The sequence below is a fragment of the Magallana gigas genome, chromosome 4 (genome assembly GCF_963853765.1).
Source record: "Magallana gigas chromosome 4, xbMagGiga1.1, whole genome shotgun sequence".
NCBI classification, from domain to species: Eukaryota; Metazoa; Mollusca; class Bivalvia; order Ostreida; family Ostreidae; genus Magallana; species Magallana gigas.
In genome coordinates, this window is record NC_088856.1 from 19625870 (window position 1) to 19647089 (window position 21220).

The window sequence follows — 21220 nt, forward strand, 5'->3', positions numbered from 1 at the left end:
ATTGATAGAAAATATTTATTCATAATTTAGCATATTATTGATAGTTTAAAAGTGATGATTAATACCAACTCACTTTAGAACACACAGTATGGTCTGCGTTTATATTGCAGTCTGTGAAATTACAGCCTCCATTTTTACATAGTTGACAGGATAATATGTTCGTTTTCTCAAAATCGGAAAAAGTTACAGCTTCTTAAATAAAAACGATAAAAAAAATATTGCAAGTCATTACAGTGTATAAAAATTGTAGCATTGCAGGTCTTGAAAAGATTACTTTAATTTTTTCTTTACATACATTCCTACATATTGTGTATAGGTGTCCAGGTAGCGTAGTGGACAATACACTCGCTTTTCACCGCTGCGACCCGAGTTCGATCCCCGTGATCGACAGAGGTCGTATGTGATAGGGTTTGGCGGTCGCCCGCTTGGACACGTGGGTTCTCTCCGGGTACTCCGGCTTCTTCCCACACCAATGACCCCCTCGCGCTAACATCCGTGCCAACGAGAGATATTAATATAAGTTGTAGAACTTGTTTATCAATCGTTGTAAAATAAATAAAGTTCAGTTCAGTTCACATATTGATTTTCGACAATATCAATATCCCCCTTATGAGTTGTGGGGGTCATAGTGTTAACAATTGAAAATCTGAACGTCCCCTTTTGCATGTCTGATTATTTATAGTGTGCCTTCATGTTTTCGATAATCATGTGTTTTCGATAGTCTCTGTTTTGTCACTATACATATATAAGACCCAATTTATGCTGCGTGGAAATGTTTAAACCACACATTTACCCAAGAGACCAATAAAAACGTTTTCTTATTATTACTTTAACTAAAGAGACAATCATTAGAATCGGCGTGTTAGATTATCGGAAACTCATGACGCCATGACATTCATTAAAATATGACCTGAATTGACTGGAAATTTAAAACAAACCCGGCCTTTTAAACTGTCTGATTGAATATTAATTACTAGCTTTAATACACAATTACTCAATGCTTAAGCATTTGATGGCCTAATATTTTCCCGAGGTGCAGGCCAGGGAAAAGCTTAATATGATCTACTGCCTGAAGCCGTTGGCTGAGCTATTGCTTGCACCAAGGGAAAAAAAATCTCGTCTATTGACTGTTCAGGAATTTTATCATATACTGTTTTAATACCTAATTTCATTTTTAGCATTAAGGGTTTACAATTTGTATATTACAGAAGTTTTCGTTTCATTATGCAATATACTAGGATTGTTTTGATCTTTCACTTGTATCAAAGCTGTTATATGCTTTAAAACATCTCCTCATATTAGTTTATACGTAGAAGGGGGAGTCTCCAAATTATTGATATATAGATAGTTATTTATCTTATACGAAGTTTAAAACTGCTGATTATTTGATACTCACTATTGATAATATCAAATTCGGAATCACTATGATTAAAAACAGCGTATATGTAATGAAAAATGCGGCTTTATTAATGTTCAATAAGATTCAATTATAACGATACGATACATTCCCTGAAAATATCAAAAGAATATAGATCATGACGTCAAAGTTTGTTTTGACGTTATTTCGTATGGCGTACAGACACGTGACTTTCTACACACCGCTGTGAGTTCAATCGGGAAGCCTTAACATACCCACGTCCTGAAATGCTTTACCTGTCCATTAGATCGCAGTCTATTGACCGGCAGTCCAATAGATCGATAGCTATTGACCGGCAGTCCAATAGATCGATATCTATTGACGGGCAGTCCAATAGAACGGTTATGCATACTGCATACACATACAAATTAGAAGCAAATGTTTAATTTGTAATAAAACAACAAATCCCTTTGATTATAGGTAATAGCGAGCGATGCGAGATCTAAGAACCAGTGCGCGCGGGAAAAAGAACAAACTCAACCTACAGATTCACCCAAATTTTTTTTCTACACCCCATAATGCCCTCTAATGTCTTCTCCCGTTGTGCAATTCCAAAAATTGCTATCATGTAACTCGTAATTAACGGTGCCTTGACGTTTAATGACACGTTTTGAGTACTGCAAAGCTTTGTTGAGACCCAAGAGATTGTTTACATGCTTCCATTCCTTCGTATTGAGTGGGAAAACTAAAAAAATTAAAATATAGATTTAAACATGTGACGTCACAGAGATCTCGCGCTAGATTTCCGCGATAAATTTAGAGGTGGATCAAACATCTGTAATGCGTGTACTCCATACTATATACTCAAGAAGTGGTGTGAATCAGATGTGGATACTAAAAAACTCTAAAGAATTATTAGAAACTTTGAAAAAACATAATCTCACCGAAATCAACAGCATCAAAACGTACGATTTTTCAACGCTTTACACTGGCGTCGGAAGCAAATTGAAAGTGGGGGGGCTAGACAAAGAAATATTGAGAAAAAAGTAATTCCAAAAATCATGGAAATCCTTATCCGTGGGGGGGGGGGGGGGGGGGAGTATTCCTATACTTCAAAAAGAAAAAAAAACTTACTTACCCAAATTTTTTTTCCTCCAAAATCATGAAATTCCTAATCCGGGGGGGGGGGGGGGGGGGGACTAGTATGCTTCTGAATCCAAATAACTTATCAAAGTATCTTCATCGGCTTAAGGAATCTTTCAATGCTTTATACAACCATTCCCATGACAAATTAAAATCTAGGCTTTTTGATATCATCGACAGTTGATTCCTCAATATCAAGAGGCCAATGGGCCACATCGCTCACCTGAGGAACAATAGGTATGATAAAATCAGCTTAATGGAGTTTTTTGTTTATAATCATAAATCCCTTTTAACAGGATGACTTTATAGTCATATCACATGTTGAGTATTGCAGTTCTCAAAAAGATCCTTAACAATTGTTTATATATGTGATATAAACCTACATCAAACTCTGAACCTTCTTGTGAGGCCGAAGAATTGTCCCTGGGCCAAAGTCTTAATTATTAACAATTAAAAAGAATCATCTGGCTGATTCGTTTCTGAGAAGAAAATTTTTGAAGATTTACTCTACATATTCCTATGTAAAACTTTGACCCCCCATCCATTGTGGCCCCACCCTACTCCCGGGAGTGTCATTATTTTCACAACTTTGAATCTACACTACCTGAGGATACTTCCACACAAGTTTCAGCTTTCCTGGCTGATTAGTTTTTGAGAAGAAGATTTACTCTATATATTCCTTTGTTAAACATTGACCTCCCCCATTGTGGCCCCACCCTACCCCCGGAAATCATCATTTTTACAACTTTGAATCTACACTACCTGAGAATGGTTCCACACAAGTTTCAGCTATCCTGGCTGATTAGTTTTTGAGAAGAAGATTTTGAAAGATTCACTCTGAATATTCCAATGTAAAACTTCGGCCCCCACTGTGGCCCCACCCTACCCCGGGGGGTCATGATTGTCACAATTTTGATTTTACATTACCTGAGAATGCTTCCACACAAGTTTCAACTTTCATGGCTGATTATTTTCTGAATAGAAGATTTTTATAGATTTTACTCTTTATATTCCTATGTTAAACTTCGACCCCCCATTGTGGCCCCCCTCTCTCTCTCTCTCTCTCTCTCTCTCTTTCTCTCTCTCTATATATACTTTACTTTATCCTTTACTTCATACTTTACTGTCATATCAATCGAATTTTACGCCAATTTTGCGTGCATGAACAGTATGTTTAAGTAGGGAGGAAATAAAAAAAGATGTCATTTAATAACTAAATAATTACTAAATAATAAAGAAAAGAAGAGAAAAAATAAGCAGTTAAAAAAGCTATACAGATCTTGCATGTTGTCAAACCATTAAATTGGAAAATTGAAATTAAACCAGGGAGAAATAAGTCAGATAATAACAAGGTACAAAAGAAAAATTATACTATATTTACACTTTTGACCAATTAAACACAAATTACATTTTACAGACTGATCAATTGTCTCCAAAAGTAAAGAACGGTTTTAGGGGGAAGCAAGTCAATGTATTTTGTAAGAATATCTTTAAACTTAGATATATTATAAATAAAAATATCTCCTCTCTCGCCCTCTTTCATATCTCTCTCTCTCTCTCTCTCTCTCTCTCTCTCTCTCTCTCTCTCTCTCTCTCTCTCTCTCTCTCTTATTCTTTGATGTTAGGTGATAACTGTTAAAATATTACTTAGTTTACAATGGTGCAATATATGTGCAATTCTTGTTGCGCTCGACACAACGGTAGTACCGTTAAACAAATTAAAAGAAGTTACGAATAATACTAACATTCACATAAAAGATTCACTTAAGTCGTCAAACAGAGATCTCGCACAGTAAGCTGCAAATATCAATATATCTGGTTAAGCATGTTTAAATTTTAAAGAAAATAGTATCTATTCACATAATTGCCTTACCTCGATCATGACTAATGTAGGTTTGTCTTCTGAAAACTAACGGATTTGTTTTTGAACGTTTTTCTGTACTTTTGATTCCCTTCCATAATAAATTAAATGCAGTATTACAGCTTTCACATCGCTCCTCTTCGACAATCTTCACTGAAAAGTTTAATCAATTAGTAAAATGTTTTTCACGAAAAAAATTCTTAAGAAAAATATTAAAACACAGATAAGGTCACATTGAAACTTTAATAAAATTTATGATTAGACGATTAGACATTCCTATATCATTCATATAGTCATTTAAAGAATATTTTCTGATTTTTTGATTAGACGATTAGACATTCCTATATCATTCATATAGTCATTTAAAGAATATTTTCTGATTTTTTTATATATAATATTATATATAAACATTGTAATAGAAACAATTACCCTTTTCCATGGTAACGTCTTCGCAACCTTGTAGCTGGTCATCTGTAGGCTTCGATTTGTTGCAGTATACAGCAATGCACGTGACATTTATTGTAGCCCAATCTTCCTCCTGGACTAGTTCTATTTAAATTATTCAAAATGATCTAATCAAAATGTCATATGTTAACAAGGACAATCAATATGACAATATTTATTATATTACACATTAGATCTAGAGGTAATTCAAACAAAACATCAGTAATAGACAAAAACCTCATAGCATATATCTTATTGTGACTCAGTTCACCAAACGATATCGTCAATTGTCATGCATCGTTTACGATAAAGCTAGTGTCCTTGAAAATCTATGAACATTTTTAGATATTCTCTAAAAATTATCAGGTTAATCTTTATGTGTGGCAACTGTATGGGATAGGGGAACAATTTGTTACACTACCACAAATTGATTATCTACCCAATGTGACATAAATGTTAGGCAAATCTGTGAACATTAATGTGTTTTGTGAATGTTTTAATAGACAAAAAGTGCGTTTATATTTTGAGGAGATAGGTTATAACTCCTACATTGTGAACTAAGTTTCATCTTGTACAGGGGCTCTGGTATATGAGCGGGGTTCTATTGACAATTTAATGAATATGAATTCATTTAAAATCAATTTTCAAATCTTCGTTTTCATCAAGATAAACTTAGAGTATGATAATAATGAACACAAAGGTTATTTAACAATATTATGAATTTATTGCCTTCTAGATCAAAAGTTTAAGTGTATGGGCGGGACTTAATTGATCATAAAATTATACTTAAATATTATTTTCAATGTCTCCTAGGTCATACACATCTCATAAGCAAAGTGAGTATATGGACATAAGGTCTATTCAATATTTCTAGATTTCTTGTAAGATGTACTTTACTTTAAGAATAGAGGGAGTCTTGCACACAACCCACATTTAACGAAAGTTTATGTGATGGTTATTTTGTGAAATTAAATGCCATTATTGAAAGATCAATCATTCAAATAAAAAAATCAACTTCTCTTGTAAAATTATATTATTGTTAAATACATATTGCAGTGCCATTAAATTTTTATGACATAATGTATTGAGCTGTTCTCAATTTGGTATAAGTAGAATTTTCGTGAATTCCTTAAACCTTCTTAACTCATTAACATCTCCCTCTAACTGGAAAATTAAATCTTAATGCTTTATTGTACAAGAGAATCACCAATATCATATCCCCACAAACCATAACAAATGAAATAGTGAGTACTCACAAAATTACACACTCCCTTCAATTTACTAATTCCAAAGTAAGTGAAATTCTGTATAAAAAGTGATATTGTCTTTTCACAAAATTTTTATATCTTATCAAAACTTACGAGAAAGAAAAACAGAGTAGGCTGTAGGTGCCGTAGGTTTCCCGCATGAATTATTCTTGTAGCTATGTGTTGAGTTCATATCATTAACACAGTCAAATTTGCAGTGATTGGTATTGAGAGATAGATCCAAAGGATTGTCTGTCGGACAAATGCATGTCCCATTCTAGTACAATGATGAATCACACAAAATTTATTACTTCTTACATGTATCTAGCTATCGACAGTAATATAATGTAATTGATGACATCTTTTTATCGCGCTTGTTGAAAAGTATCACTTTCTGTATGAGCGTACATTGATAATTATGCAACATTTAAAGAAGGAAAAATATGTGCGGGAAGATATGAATACCTGAACTATAAACAGAGTTATATTAAATAATCTTTCTATACAAAGCTCTTGGCAAAGTCCGGCTGAAGGCACTTGCATACTAAAATTTATGTAAGTTTTTCCTTTAAGGCTCGAAACACATCCTACAATAAGATAATGATAATAGTTAATAATAGTTAATCAATCAGGAACAGAGTGAAAAGGGCAAAGTACAAGATTTTATACATGTATTAATTCACATCAATAATTTGTTTAAAGATATAAGATGTTCAAACAATAGAAATACACAGAGATCCTTTGATGTTCTGTGTGAGTGGAAATTATGTAATTTTATCTTATACAAATAAAATTAAATTTGGTTCGTAAACATCCTTTTTTCTATATAATTCTATTTGTAAAATGGCTGGCAAAACACATTTATAGTACCAAGACTATCCATTTAATTTCGTTTCAATTTGATAAAATATTAACATACGTTATCCTTCCATCGCTGAAAGTTAAAGGAAAATCGTATGTTTGTAATATTTTACACATGAAATGGAAAATGAAAACGCGCTTTTTCCTATATAATCTTATATAAAAAGTCGGAGATGATTAGGACATACGACCAAATTTGAGTGCGGCAAACAGATAAACTATCCGGTCAACTTGATTAATATTTTGCACATGGTTACCCAAAAGTTGGCCTTTCACTGTAAAAAAAAATATAAGAATATCGTATCTTTGAAACATTCTCCCTCGAGACTCATTTACAATATAGCTTTGGTGTATAGTTTATATTCAATGTTGTAAAGCCGCGACCCAGAAGAAAGTTGTTAACTGATGTTTATGAAAGTAAATTAAATCTTTTGGACTAGTTAAACACAATTACCTAATGGTGCCATCCAGTGAGAGCGACGTGTATAATAAAACGACCAGAAAGAATATGACGTGTTACTCTGTGTCCCCAAAGGTAGTCCAATTGATCGGCAACAATCCCTTGCTTCAAACCATGACCAGTAATTGACACAATATACACAAAGCCATACAGCTTGATGAAATAGATATAAAAAAACTACATGGTACAGTTCTGATAAAAAATACATGAAACTTTATAATTAAAATACTCTAAAATAAGATGTCCTTAACCTTTATAACTTTAAAAGAATGACATTACTTTATAAAAATTATAAGTTTCAACCGAGTTATAATCATCATCACTTTTATATTTTCTTTTGATAGATGGATTTGGAATGAAATATATGTTCTCACCTGATATACTCAGGGATCTCAAATAGAGCGAATGTAGAATACCAAAGGAAGACATCATATCTTTAACAAAATAATTGCTATACTGAGTATTAGAAGATACACTTATAATCAAAGTTTCCGCCGCCTATCGTTCTGTTACTTGATGTTTCTGATATCTTCAGTATCTGCAGTTTAAAAAATTAAATAAAATTAGACTCTATGGTTATTTCAGGCATAACAGCTTTCCTAAGAAGGGATTGTTCGAATAATGAAATGTTTGTTTTAAATTATTCCTTTTGACCGTTTCTTTTTGTACGGGTAAAATCATTAATCCATTTGCACACTTTTCAGAATATAATATACTCATATAATATACCAGTTTACTTGTATGCATAGAAGTATCACCAAAAGTTTGGTGATACTTCTATGCATACAAGTATACTGGAGGTGTTTTTGGTAGTAATATAAAAGCTGTCTTTTTGCTGCCTCTTATTTTGCAAAGGACACGATCTTCTTCCCATGTAGAAGATGTGACTTTCCATAAATTAAGGTGGGTATTTACTAGGTGTTTAAAAAGTTTCATTCTCAGGTTGAAATAAATAATTTCTACAAAGTCGTTAAGATAACACTACATATTTATAATTAAACGTAGAAAAGCTTTTTTTTTGGGTAATATATCTTACAATATCTTGTCATATTTTCACTTGCTATATAATTCTGTTTTCTAATTGATAAACGTGGAATTCAGATATATATCTGTATGCAATAAAATGGCTTTCTTGCGCTCACTTACCAGGTTCGAAGCCAACACAAATTTTGTTTTTATTAAAATGAAATCTTGATGTACATGTTATTTTCTATTTTTTAATCATCTTTGAATAATTTCAACTTTTTAGATATTAATTTGGCTGATGTCAATACAAAATGACACTTATTAGAACGATTACGCTGTATATATGGACTTTATAAACAATAATCATATCTTTTAGCAAAAGTTTTGGTCAGTTTTGGGCAGAAACAAGCCATTTCAAGAAATGTTTACATTCTCATCCTCAAATGTACAAGATAGCTGCACATCTCCCTTAATGAATATATATGTTCAGTATCAAGTGCAGGTTTGCGTTTTTTCTACGGCTTGGAGGTCAAGTCATACATTTATATTTGCCTATTTTATGTGAACCTGATCATATAATATAGAACACACTCCTTTTAAAAATACGAATACAACGTTGTTCAATCGTCTGTTATCATTTATCTATCTCGATTAAAAAAAAAGTGCAATCTAATCTTCAATCATCTCTCAAAGCTTTGGGCAAATATTCCTAGACATGAGAAAATATGCACTTTTAATAACATAATTGATTTTATCAATTATGGGAATGTAAATATAAGGTAAAATTATTTTTTTGATGTCGTCGTGTCAATAACTGCCGTCAGTTGAGCAGACAAATTATTATTACGCGCTAACGCGCGCTATTCAATTCACTTTGTCCGCTAACCTGACAGCAGTTACTGACATGACGACGTCAAAAATATTTAATGCTATAGAAATTACATATATACTACATCATTGTCATTTCTGTGTACCATTGGACACAGTCAGTGTTGAGATTGAAATAAATAAATAAAAAAAACCCTAGAAGTCAAGGTTTAAGATTACGCACAATGCGACCGTTTATTCGGGTAAAAGCGTCAGCTTAAGGTACAATTGTGTTAATTAATCTAAGCAAGACATTTTTGTCGGCTGGCGAATTCGATAATGATTGACCATGAATATCCATGTACATGTCTTGAGATAATATTGAACGCAAGACTGGTTCACTTGATTTGGTTGTGATTCTTTGTTGCAAACCATTTGGCATATTAACCCCAACTCGTGTAATACGATAGTTCGTTATTGAATAAATAATACTTATAATGGTCTTGTAGTTGATATAAACTAGAAATTAGACGTAATACTTTCCCTGCATTTTACTTTGCCATGTACTTTATTATGAACCATTTATATTCAACTATCCAAAATCATACTTATTAAAAGGGAAAGTAATACACTTAGCTTTTAGAAGACAACATAAATCTGGCATTAATCGTGCTGTTACAATTTCTCTAAAATCTATAAACAAAATAAGATACAGATTTGAAAACAATCTAAAAAATGTTAATTATAAAAAAAAGACCAATCAGCTACCGTTAACGAAGTAAATTTGAATATTTTTCAGAAACAACAAATTTATCATGCACGTACCTTTTTATGATATCTGCTCTTTTCTCGTTTTGCAGTTGTGTGGTTGAGCTTGTTTAAATTATAGAATTAGAAACAAGGAAGAATGGTTAAGTTTGGGAAACATTTCACAACAGGATTGTACCTTGCACACATGAAAATCATATAAAAAATATGAGGACATTTTATTGTAGGAAGAAATTTATTTTTCTGTTACATAATTTGCCAGACCAGGAATAACATCAAAGTACTCAATGCACTTATCCGGAGTCTTTTGGTGTTTATTACAAACATGTTTGTGATATGGCATTATATGACTTAATAGATACATTTAGTTAATATTAATGAGTTTACTGGGTTTATTAAGCATATACATAGTTTTATTGATTTCGTTTTAATGAATTGTGAAGCGTGGTAGGGTAAGATATTTAACAACTCAACTATGATTAACTGTTGCATAGTTACGCTCTTGAAACAGCTCTAACAAATTTGACTATGCACTCTCGGCTTGATAATGGCGTGATCAAGGCTACAAGTGTAAACGACGTATTCCACGTTGCTCAGCAAGTATACATTGAAAACTTGAAGTTTTAAGAATAATACAGAAGAAAAGAATATCTTGTGATGTTTAAATATATCAGTTGTAAACTTGAAATAACCAAATGGCATGCTATACAATTTGTGTTCTCTTTTAAATAGGAACTACATTGTTATGCGGAGAACGGTTTTAACGCTTGTTCAGTGAACTACATTTTTATGCGGAAAACAGTTTTAACGCTTGTTCAGTGAACATCCGTCAAGGTCATTTTGATGGATTTGAAAAAATAAAGATTGTTTTTGTACCGGGTACAGTACTTATGTTATCGAAAAGGCACAGGTTTGTGGGACATGCAATTTTTTCAATTGCTATGTTTACGTTTTGTAAATTAAAAAAACAACCCTCTAATAACGGTGATAATTCACGAAGCACATGTTGGTCTAATCGTTAATACTATCAATAATACAGATTTAAATGTGATAGAAACAGTATTTCATGATTTGTTTTCAGTCCGTTGCGAGTTTCAAGAGAAATTTGGAAACATAATTACAAATAGACTTAATTTTGATTCTGGTTTATTTCGAGCAGCAAGCCAACATACATGCTTATATGTATCTTATCCGACATAGATTAATAGTTCTTTATTAAAAAAAACCCCTTTCTATCAACTTTACGACTATATAGAACTAAAAATCAAAAAGAATAATTTATATACATTTTTACTTTGCAGTATACTTTTCCATGATTAATAATATAAGCTTTAATGTATCCGGCATGTTTATTTGATCATAATATTAATTAAAAGGGAAATGGAAACGTTCGGCAAATTGAAATAATTTTGGGAGACAACATTCAAGCAGGAAGAAATCGCGCATTTGTTTTTAAAATAAAATAAGACAAAACAAACGTTTTAAACATTTTCGGAAATTAATACAAAAGTAGATCAAGGTTTATTATTGTTAAAACAAAGTCAATTTGCATATTGTTTGTAGAAAAAAACCCCGTATTGTACATGTGCCTTGTCATGCCACCTGTTCTTTCCTCTTCTCGTAGTTGTGTAACTCAGATTGTTATAATTATAGGATTAGAAACAAGGAAGAACACTTTAATTGTGGAATATTTCATCACAAAAATATACATTGTAGACTTGAAAATTATATCATAACAGCATATGGACAAAATTTTGTCAGAATGATAAAATAACAATAACAAACCGTCAACCATCTCAAAAATCCATAAAACGAAATACAAATTCAAAGCAGAGCAACACAGACCTCCAAATAGATAGAGGAGGAGTGAGCATCCTCTGCTGACTGGATACACCCGCCGTGTTCTATTTATCAGAAGATAGATTTAATGATACATACATGATATTCTAAATCAGGACTGAAAATATCAGTGAAATCTTACATCATTGAGAATGAATTCTTCTAGCATTACAGAAAAAAATACAAATACCGCGAATTAAAGAGTATGATTGAAAATTAGTGTAAAACCATACAAATGTATTAATAAAGAGTCCGAAAAGTTATCAGCTGAATTTGATAAGAACTATTTTGTCTTTGAAGACTTTTTTAATAGAAACCTACATTTTTAACCCCTATAGTCTTTATGCATTTTTAATGCTGAAGACGTTATATAATAAAACTGTTTTAATATATCATGAAGTTCAAAAATTTTCTATGTCATATCAAATATTCCTGCTAAAAAACAATTTTAAATACAAAAAGATCACAAAAATGTATTTGGCTTATGCAGGACCTTTTGGTTTAAATTCAATCTGATCATATGCATTGTCTTAAACAAGATTTTGCTTCTTTAAATAATAACAACGTCAAATGTTAATCAGCGAAAGCTGCGTTTCGATGTGCCCAACCTCGAGTGATAAACGCTGACATCTAAATCATTGTATTACTCTAGTTTGTTTTTGTATTTAGAAAAGCAAATAAATAAAAAGCATATATGCAAAGAATAATGTTTTAATCATCAATATGAAAAAATATTTATTAAAAAATATGCGCAGACAACAAAAAAAAAATGATACAATGTAAATATCACATGAATAAGAGCACTCATCAAAATCATTTTATCAATAGTTTGGTTAAATTTCAACATGTACCAACAATAAATTATACAATTGAAATGACCCAAAAGAGCAAACAACATTTTTTTCTTCTTTTTTTATTTGTTTTTTTCAAAGTCTTCGTTCAGTTATTGCTATCAAACATTTCAATGTATCCGATTCTTTGTTTTGATCATGGTGTAAAGAGAGGGCTAAAATAGAATATACCTGCTACCTAATTCCATTCAAAATACATGTATTATATTGAATAAATATTGTTTAAATTATAAAAAGTTGAATGAAAAAAATGCATATCACACTTGACTAATTCTATTCTAAAGTTACTACTTATTCTAAAGTTAGAAAAAAATGTGATTTTGGTTGAGATAAAAATACAACCATTCTCTCGACCAGACGAATAATAATAAGAACTAGAGCAAAGCTCGTAAATATCGAGAGTAAAGTTAGATGTTCCTGTAAGAAGCAAAGTTCTTAAACCAATCACAAGGGGAACTTAAAAAAAATTTATTTTTTTTGGGGCACGATGTAACAAAATCCGAATGATTCTGAGAACGAATGAACAAAAACCTTTAGGATTTCAAGAACGACTTAACAAAAAGAAATCCGAACATGTCATTTTTTTAATTTTTCAAAGTAAGACTTAACAAAAATAGAATTATTTTTGGTACGAGTTAATTTCATTTTTAACTTTACGTTATTTTTCAAACCTAGAACGCGGAATCAAAATTTCAAGACAAATCTGTTTTTATTCTTTAATATATCTGCAATGCATTGTCCGATTTTAAAACATATTTCAGATTTGAATTCACCATGGCAAATGCTATAATACCGTAGAATTGACTCATTTTGTTCGAAAAAATTAAAATTTCCAAAAATTGGAACTACTTCCGGTTTTGAGCAAAATTGGTGAATAAAATCTTCAACCCCCAAGTACAGCATAGAATTGATACATCTTTCATCAGTAAAAATTTCAAAGTGATAACTTTAAAGTTTATGGAGATTTCCCCCGGACAAAATCACTTTTAAAAATTAAAAATGGCAGTGAAATTTGAACTGAAGTGACTTAAATGCTAAAACTTTAACATCGTTGAGGCAAGGTAATTTTACAAAAGCTCTGAAAAATTCATTGAAATCGAAGGAAAACTTTTTGCGATATCAAGCTGAGAAGGAGTCAGAAAAAAAAAATAATAATAAAAAGAAACCAAAGAAAAACAAGAGGGTCAAAATCTCAAAAAGCAATGTGCACTTCTAGGTTCTAAGTTTTATGTTTTAATTATTCCATTTCTATTACCGATCCTATGTTAATATGTAGATTTTATAACAATATAGATGTAGATTATGCTTAATTGTTCATCGTGATAAAAATGTAATATTTTAAATATGTAACGGCCATATTTTTGAATATTTTTGTATATTCTTTCAAACTGAAATAGCATTAATGTCTTTGTATTTTTCTATATTGATTTAGCATTCGTTTATTTATAATAAAAGCTTTGTTACTTATTTCCAAAGCAAAAAAAATATTATAGCCAACACTTTTAGACATTCAATTAACACATGTAACATTTTAAACGCAAACCAATCATCAAAGTACAAATAAGTGAAAACAATATTAGTGAACAGAATATTTTCTGTTTCTTTGTATTGTTTGTCCGTGTACCCTACGTTATTGTTAGTATATCCGGTGTATTAAATCATTCCTCATTCAGAATCGTAAATATAAGTTGTTAACAATATCGTTGTATCGTCTAGTATTCGATAATTAGATTAAGGTGTACAAGTATCAAAGTCTTCGTTGAATTGTTGCTATTGAACATAAAAACCTTATCATTTATTCCTACATCAAAAATAAAGTAAATATTATGGCCAAAACTTTTAGATATTCAATTTACACATGATCCATTTTAAACGCAAAACAATCATCAAAGTACAAATAAGTGAAAACAATATTAGTGAACAGAATATTTTCTGTTTCTTTGTATTGTTTGTCCGTGTATCCTTCGTTATTGTTAGTATACTGTGAAATCATCAGATTTCGTGGTGGCTCATTTTTCGTGGAATTCGTGGGTACCTCTCATCCACGAAATAACATCCTTCACGAATTGATGAATTAGGGTAATAAAGTCATATTCCCTTTTGTAGATATATATGAATACACGAAATTACGTCCCCACGAACCTGTAAAATTTAAGTCATCCACGAAAATTGGCCCCCACGAAATTTAATGATTCCACAGTATCCTGCGTATTAAATCATTCCTCATTCAGAATCGTAAATATAAGTTGTCAACAATATCGTTGTATCGTCTAGTATTGGAGAACTAAATTAATCTGTATAAGTATCGTGCTAGTGGGTCTAAGGAAAGTGAATCTGCTGGTTGATGACATCAACGTCTATATAACAAGTATTGCGTCTTAAAAGAGTTTAAACTGGACAATTGTTCATAGCCGAATTTTAAAACTGTCAATTATCATTATTAGCCCTCAAATTGGTCATATATGCTTTCTTCAACATGTGATTGACCTGTATTCCTACCCACATTAATGTTAAAGCTGGAATAGTCAGACTCGCCTACAATCGGTGCATGGTCGTAGGTATTGTCTTCCTGTCTTGTACGGACCGTCCCTCTAAGATGATCGTATGGATCCTCCACCCTTCCAAAATACACGTTGTCTTCGTCCGATGTCTTGTATCCAGCTACCATATATGTATTTTCATTCACATTATTTGTCGGAACACTTTCTCTGAGATGATGATACAGTAATTCGTTTTCTTGGTTATATTGAGTTTCCCCTTCTAATTTACTGTTGTCTGCGAAATCATACAGACACTCTTTTGGCGAATTTCCAACAGATATTTCATCAATTCTCTGATTATTATCATTTTCATGAGATGATTGTTTATTTTTTTCCGATGAAAATTCAGTCAATATGGATGTGCTTGGACGTTCTCTTTTCAGAAGGAATTTCTTCCTTATTCTAAGAATTAAGAATAATGCATCAAGTTTATCTATTAATATTTCATATAATAAAACGAGCACCTGTAAAACAATGTTGACTTTGTTTTATTTTTTAATAGATTCTTCCATTAGTATTTAAAACATAAGAAAAAACAAAATATGAATGCGTAAATAAATGTATCAATTCTTTTTTTTTTTATTACATTGCATGAATTTTTATATATCTTTTTATATAACTTTTCCTTAATTATGAATTTGTATAAAAAGAAAATTAGTAGAAATCAAATCTAATTAACAGATAAATTGATTCATCCACTCATATTACGCCTTTTCTAATTAAATCGCTAAAAAATATTAACGTTTTCCAGTATATTAGCCTTAGAAAATAAATACCGCATGCATCGATCAACATGAAATCATTAAATAATACTCTTTTTTCAACGATGATTAAAATACTTGAAAAGTGTTGTGATCTGCGGATGCAGTCATCTTTTTCTAGTTAAAAACCCCTTAAAAAAATTACTGACAATTCTATTATCAAAGGCCATTAAAATCATTGCAACATTGCTGGAGTCATATTTTTTCTTATTTCTGATAAAAGTAAAACCGATGTCATTGATTGTAAAAAAGTTATATACAATTTCAATTCCAAAAAAGATAATATAATAAATACCTGATCCTTTGATCATAAAAAGCACCTTATAAAAATTTGATGTCTGCGTACCTGACAAAACAGAATGCTCCTGCTAATATCAATGCACAAACAAGGAAGGACACAGCTACTATTCCGACGTTTTTCCCAGTTTCATCTTATCAAAACAAAAACGTGATCAATATTTCATAATATATAGAGAGAAAAGACACATTCTTTAGACCTTTTATTTGTTTATCTCAGTTGTTCATTAAATATCAGCTTTTGGCTTTTTGGTCACAGAGAGAGAGAGAGAGAGAGAGAGAGAGAGAGAGAGAGAGAGAGAGAGAGAGAGAGAGAGAGAGAGAGAGAGAAAGAGAGAGAGACAGAGAGACAGAGAGAGAGAGACAGACAGAGAGAGACAGAAAACATGTACAGGTCGACGGACATATAGAAAATAGTATAGTAAAGCTTACATGCTAAACATGCAGTTGGACACTTAAAATGTATTATATTGGGTGTGAATGGATGGGGAGGGGCAATTTAGTAAAGATAATCGATATGGGCAATGAAGACACAAATCCTCGATGAATCAAGAAATAAGATTATGACCATAACACAAACATGAAAAGACAACCCGTGAAAATAACTTTGTTATTGGATAAAAAAATAAATAAAATTGACACTGAAAGTATATGAAGGCTGCCTTTGTTGTTAGCAGCAGATCAGTAACTCTTAGCAGGAAATTCGTGTTGACACACCGTAGAATTACAGTGACAAACATTAATGATACATATACTAAGTCTTGCAATTTACGGTGCACAAAAATTGCGATTTCTATAACTGACCAACCTTGTTTCCGGACATGTTCTGTTAAAATACTTAATATCATAAAATTTCTAGTTAATAATTTTTTTTGCTGCTGGTTTTGTCACAAAAGAAACAAAGTGAATATTATTCTGGTTCCTTAGGCTAAGTAGGATCAGCTTCACAGCGCTGTATAAGGTGAACCAAGCACCACTTCAGCTATTTTATCGAGCATAAGTGGGGACACAACAGCAACAATGACCAATGCAGTAGACATTTTTTAAATTTGATTGATAGCTGAATGTCTACTTTTTACAATGTATTTGCCTGGAATAAAATAGCTGGCACTTTGCCTAACATGGACGTGTTCTATAGCATTACCGGGTTTCTTTTGTGCCGAGTTTATGTTAAATAAAATTAAATGTCCAATTTTTTTTGGCACGTATTATAATAAAAAATATTATGAATAAAAGAAATGTGGAATTATTTCTTGATTTTATGGGATTACTATCATAAAGAAATTACTTGTATATACGCAAATGGTTTCTTACCCTCCTTTCTTTGTCGATTGATTGGATTTATAGATGTAGTTTTCAGTGTGCTTATATTTTCTCTAGAGTCAATTTTATTTGACGTCAACAAAAACGTTTGTTTCTTCATCACAGTCGTTGACACATCGTTTGTAGCCCACGTGTGATTTACAGTGTTTCTCTTTTCCCAAGCTTGTTGACCCCAAACCGTGGTTTGTGTCGATGGCGTTGGGATAGAGGGCGAATCAGCTTTGATCAGCCCCTTTAAAAAAAGAACCTGGCCACTAAATATCGGATTCCTGCACAAATTTTATAATGTTGATAAGAGGTTCATTTAAATGACACTTTTCTTCGCACGAGTAGTTTAGTCGAACAAACAATATAGAAATCGTTTATACATGTACATTTCTTTACACTAAAAAAGTATTTTCGCGTGTCTGTTCTTATCGCCAGCATTTTTAAAGAGGCTTTGTGATCAACGCATCAGATCTTTCTTTAATTTTTGGATAGTTAAAAAGAAAGAAAAACCTATAATACAATTGCACGTGCACTTGTGTTAAAAGCGTTGAGTAGAAATGAATTTTGAATATCAATATTCTTTTATTCTAAAGCCTCTTAGCCGGTCAAAAGTTTGTAATTGAAAAACACGATTTTTACTATTTTTCATATGAAAACATTCACAAAAAAGTTCCTACCATTTCTTTGGTGTTTGTAGAGCTATGTGAAGTTTCTTTATGAATGATTAGCAAAAATGATTTAATGTATTTCTCTGCTACATGTAGATGCATTAAAGGGGCGTGGTCACGATTAGGTCAAATTTTGGTTTTCTAATTTTAATGTTTTCAAAGAGTAATGCATTTCTAATGATCAACCAAAAGTTGACTTAGTCGTAGGGTTATAAGCAAAATACAAAGCTAAAAATTCCTCGTTATTTAAACAAGACTCGTGCCATGTTTTTGTTTACATTGGTTTAATAAACCAAAAAGGTTCATTAATAATCTGATTTTTCTATGTGCTTATTCGTTTTTAAAATAAATAGATTCTAGTGTTTGTCAAATTTATTTTAGGACTTATCCTGAAAAGTTCTTTTTAACATTCAAGATGTAAACAAAAACATGACACGAGGTTTTTTTTTACAAATCAAAAATTGTGACCTTTATCTCACTTATAACTCGGCGACTGACACTCATATTTTGGTTTACTAATAGAAATGCCTCACTGACACATTGTATACATTAAAAGCGGAGAAAATAAATTCTGACAAAAAATCGTGACCATGCTCCTTTTAATCAATACAATATTATGTTTAAAAAAAATGAACCTGAATCAATAGTAATGAACTTTCTTACATCTGAACAGACTTACATTTCTACACACAATTACACCTATTTTGTTGTTGCAGTCAATATTTCGACATGATTTGATGAGACATCGTTGACAGTCAATGAAAAGGTTCTTTTTTTCAAACTCTGTAGGATTTACGTCTTCTGGAATAAAGTTTATCATAAGGGATATACAGAGATTTCAGTATATGACTATTATGTAATGACTGTAATGACTATTACAGTAAGCTTATGTATTTACATGTATTATGTTGAAATTTCATCCTCCCACAATTTAATTAAAAGTGTTAGCAAACGAAAACAATTATTTACCTCGAAAAGAGGAAACAACAAAGGGAACAGAATTATCATGCAAATAGATTAAAGAGTTTTAGTGTGAATTTTTTGTGTGAATTGTATAGTTATAGAAATATATTCTTTTTAGCAAAAAATGCAAAAATTAGGGCCGGTTATAGATAACCTAATTGCATATTGCAGATATCACAAGCAACGCGGTTTTATGTTTACAAACAAATTAATAAATCTGACTGGAAATTGCAAAACTTTGTCCTAAAACTACTCTCCCAATATACACATCACAGAACATGTATGTGCAGTACATGCAGCTGCTTCTGATACATGTATTATTACAGAGAGACTGCCTGTACCACCACCCAAAAATAATCATGGGTTGTCTGTTCTGTATTACGAAGTAAGAGCATTACGTTGTTAAGTGTTCATCGTATTTTGTGATCTAAGTTAAATGAAAGTGGATGATGTTCAATACATTTTCAGTGTTGTATGTTGGTCTAGTCAATTACTTTTGAATTTATATCATTATGTTAAATTAGTTCTGGGAAGAGTTGTTTAGATATTTCAATGTACTTTTTAATGTATAACTTTATTTGAACGCAACACAATATCTTGCATAGATATCAATTCATATAATTATTCGCAGCTGTGTTGTGACAATTGCGGTATTGATTTAAAGTACTTGATATGTATCAAACATTATATCATTCCTTGCTTTTCAGTAATATTTACCTCGATCATAACTCATGTGCACTTGTCTTTTTAAAATAAACCAGGTTTTTCTCGAACTCTCAAAGTTTGCAGCATCACAACTTTTGTTCAATACTGATTCAAGATAAGCCATCCTTGTTTCGGTGCAATTCCTTGGATTTTGTGGTCTGTTTTCTGAAAAGAACAATCAATCTGTAAGAAAACTAATTGAAGGATACTATAAATATTTTTAAAAGAAACAAAATAAAAATGTGGCACTTGTTGATTTAATTTTCTATAGATGAGTAGTATTACCTGATTCACTGCACACTTTCTTACAATCTTTGCGATCAATTAGATCATCTTCAGTTTGCTCAGTATCACAACGCATAGCGATACAAGTGGAGTTTGATAAAACATCTGCCTGCTTAGTGATTGGTTCTGAAAAAAAATACACTCGTGAAATAGAAAATCTGAAGAAATCACATTCATCGGTACTTATAAGAAATAATACACTATCTATACTCTGTCCCAACATATTTATGCAGCACGTTTTCTTAAATAAGATGCCTTAGAATTTATACGATGTTCATTCAGTAGTAAAAAAAATCCAAAGGTTTTTTTCTGAAACGCCCCTCTAGTTTTTCATGTTTCAATAAATGGTTAAAAAAAGAAGAATGCTTGGATTTTGCAGCAATGCAAGAGACATGAAAGTCCCTGACGGTAACGTTGAAACATTTTGCGAGGTATTCTGAGTGATTTTGAATGGAGAAAAAATGTAAATATTTCCCATTATTATTCTACATAAGGAATCTGTTTCTTGGAAAAGTGCCAAGTGTAAAAATGATTATAGTTCGATGAAAATATCTTTATATCTTTATCATTTTACCTTTAATAAATTTCTTTTGCACTTCTTTCATAGGTGAGTGTATTTCATTAAAATCAAAATTGTCGAAATGTGATTAATACATATATGTGGACAGACTACTAATAAAGTAGTAAAAATTTTTTTTGATACGAAAGTGATGAAATTTGTGTCTGTTTAGTCGTTGTGGACAGAACGGTAGTAGGAATAATAAAGTGTTAAAAATGTGGTAAACTTTACTAATTTATATCTTACTCGATAAAAGAACGAGGAACATATCACCGCAGTCTTTTGTTAATTCAAAGTCTCCAATACAGTCAGATTTGCAATTGTCAAAATGGAGGTGTAGATCCATAAGGTTGTCTTTTAGACAGATACATTTCTGTTTCTAAAACAAATTACACGTTCATTACATGTGTAAGCCGTATAAACAGATGATAGATTTTACCATTTGTTTTCCAACAAGTATTGATTTTAAATAAGAGGGTAAATACCCTATATGCAAATAAGAATATTCTATTTGATCCAAAGTGTTC

General features: G+C 31.5%; 1 protein-coding gene and 1 long non-coding RNA gene across 2 annotated transcripts; both read right to left on the reverse strand.

Annotated features, from left to right (window-relative positions):
• Window positions 1-4790: 4790 nt before the first annotated feature.
• Window positions 4791-7812, reverse strand: LOC105328530 (uncharacterized). Its single transcript, XR_010712929.1, has 5 exons — window positions 7748-7812; window positions 7368-7526; window positions 6518-6639; window positions 6167-6329; window positions 4791-4910 (listed from the first exon to the last, which is right to left on the reverse strand). It is a non-coding gene; the product is annotated as an uncharacterized lncRNA (long non-coding RNA).
• A 6997-nt stretch (window positions 7813-14809) lies between these two features.
• LOC105324444 (uncharacterized) lies at window positions 14810-20079 on the reverse strand. The gene is made up of 5 exons (XM_066081592.1): window positions 19862-20079; window positions 18861-18982; window positions 17517-17757; window positions 16252-16336; window positions 14810-15546 (listed from the first exon to the last, which is right to left on the reverse strand). Exons 1-5 carry the CDS (start codon window positions 19971-19973, stop codon window positions 15045-15047), a joined length of 1062 nt encoding a protein of 353 aa, XP_065937664.1. The 5' UTR covers window positions 19974-20079; the 3' UTR covers window positions 14810-15044.
• Window positions 20080-21220: the final 1141 nt, after the last annotated feature.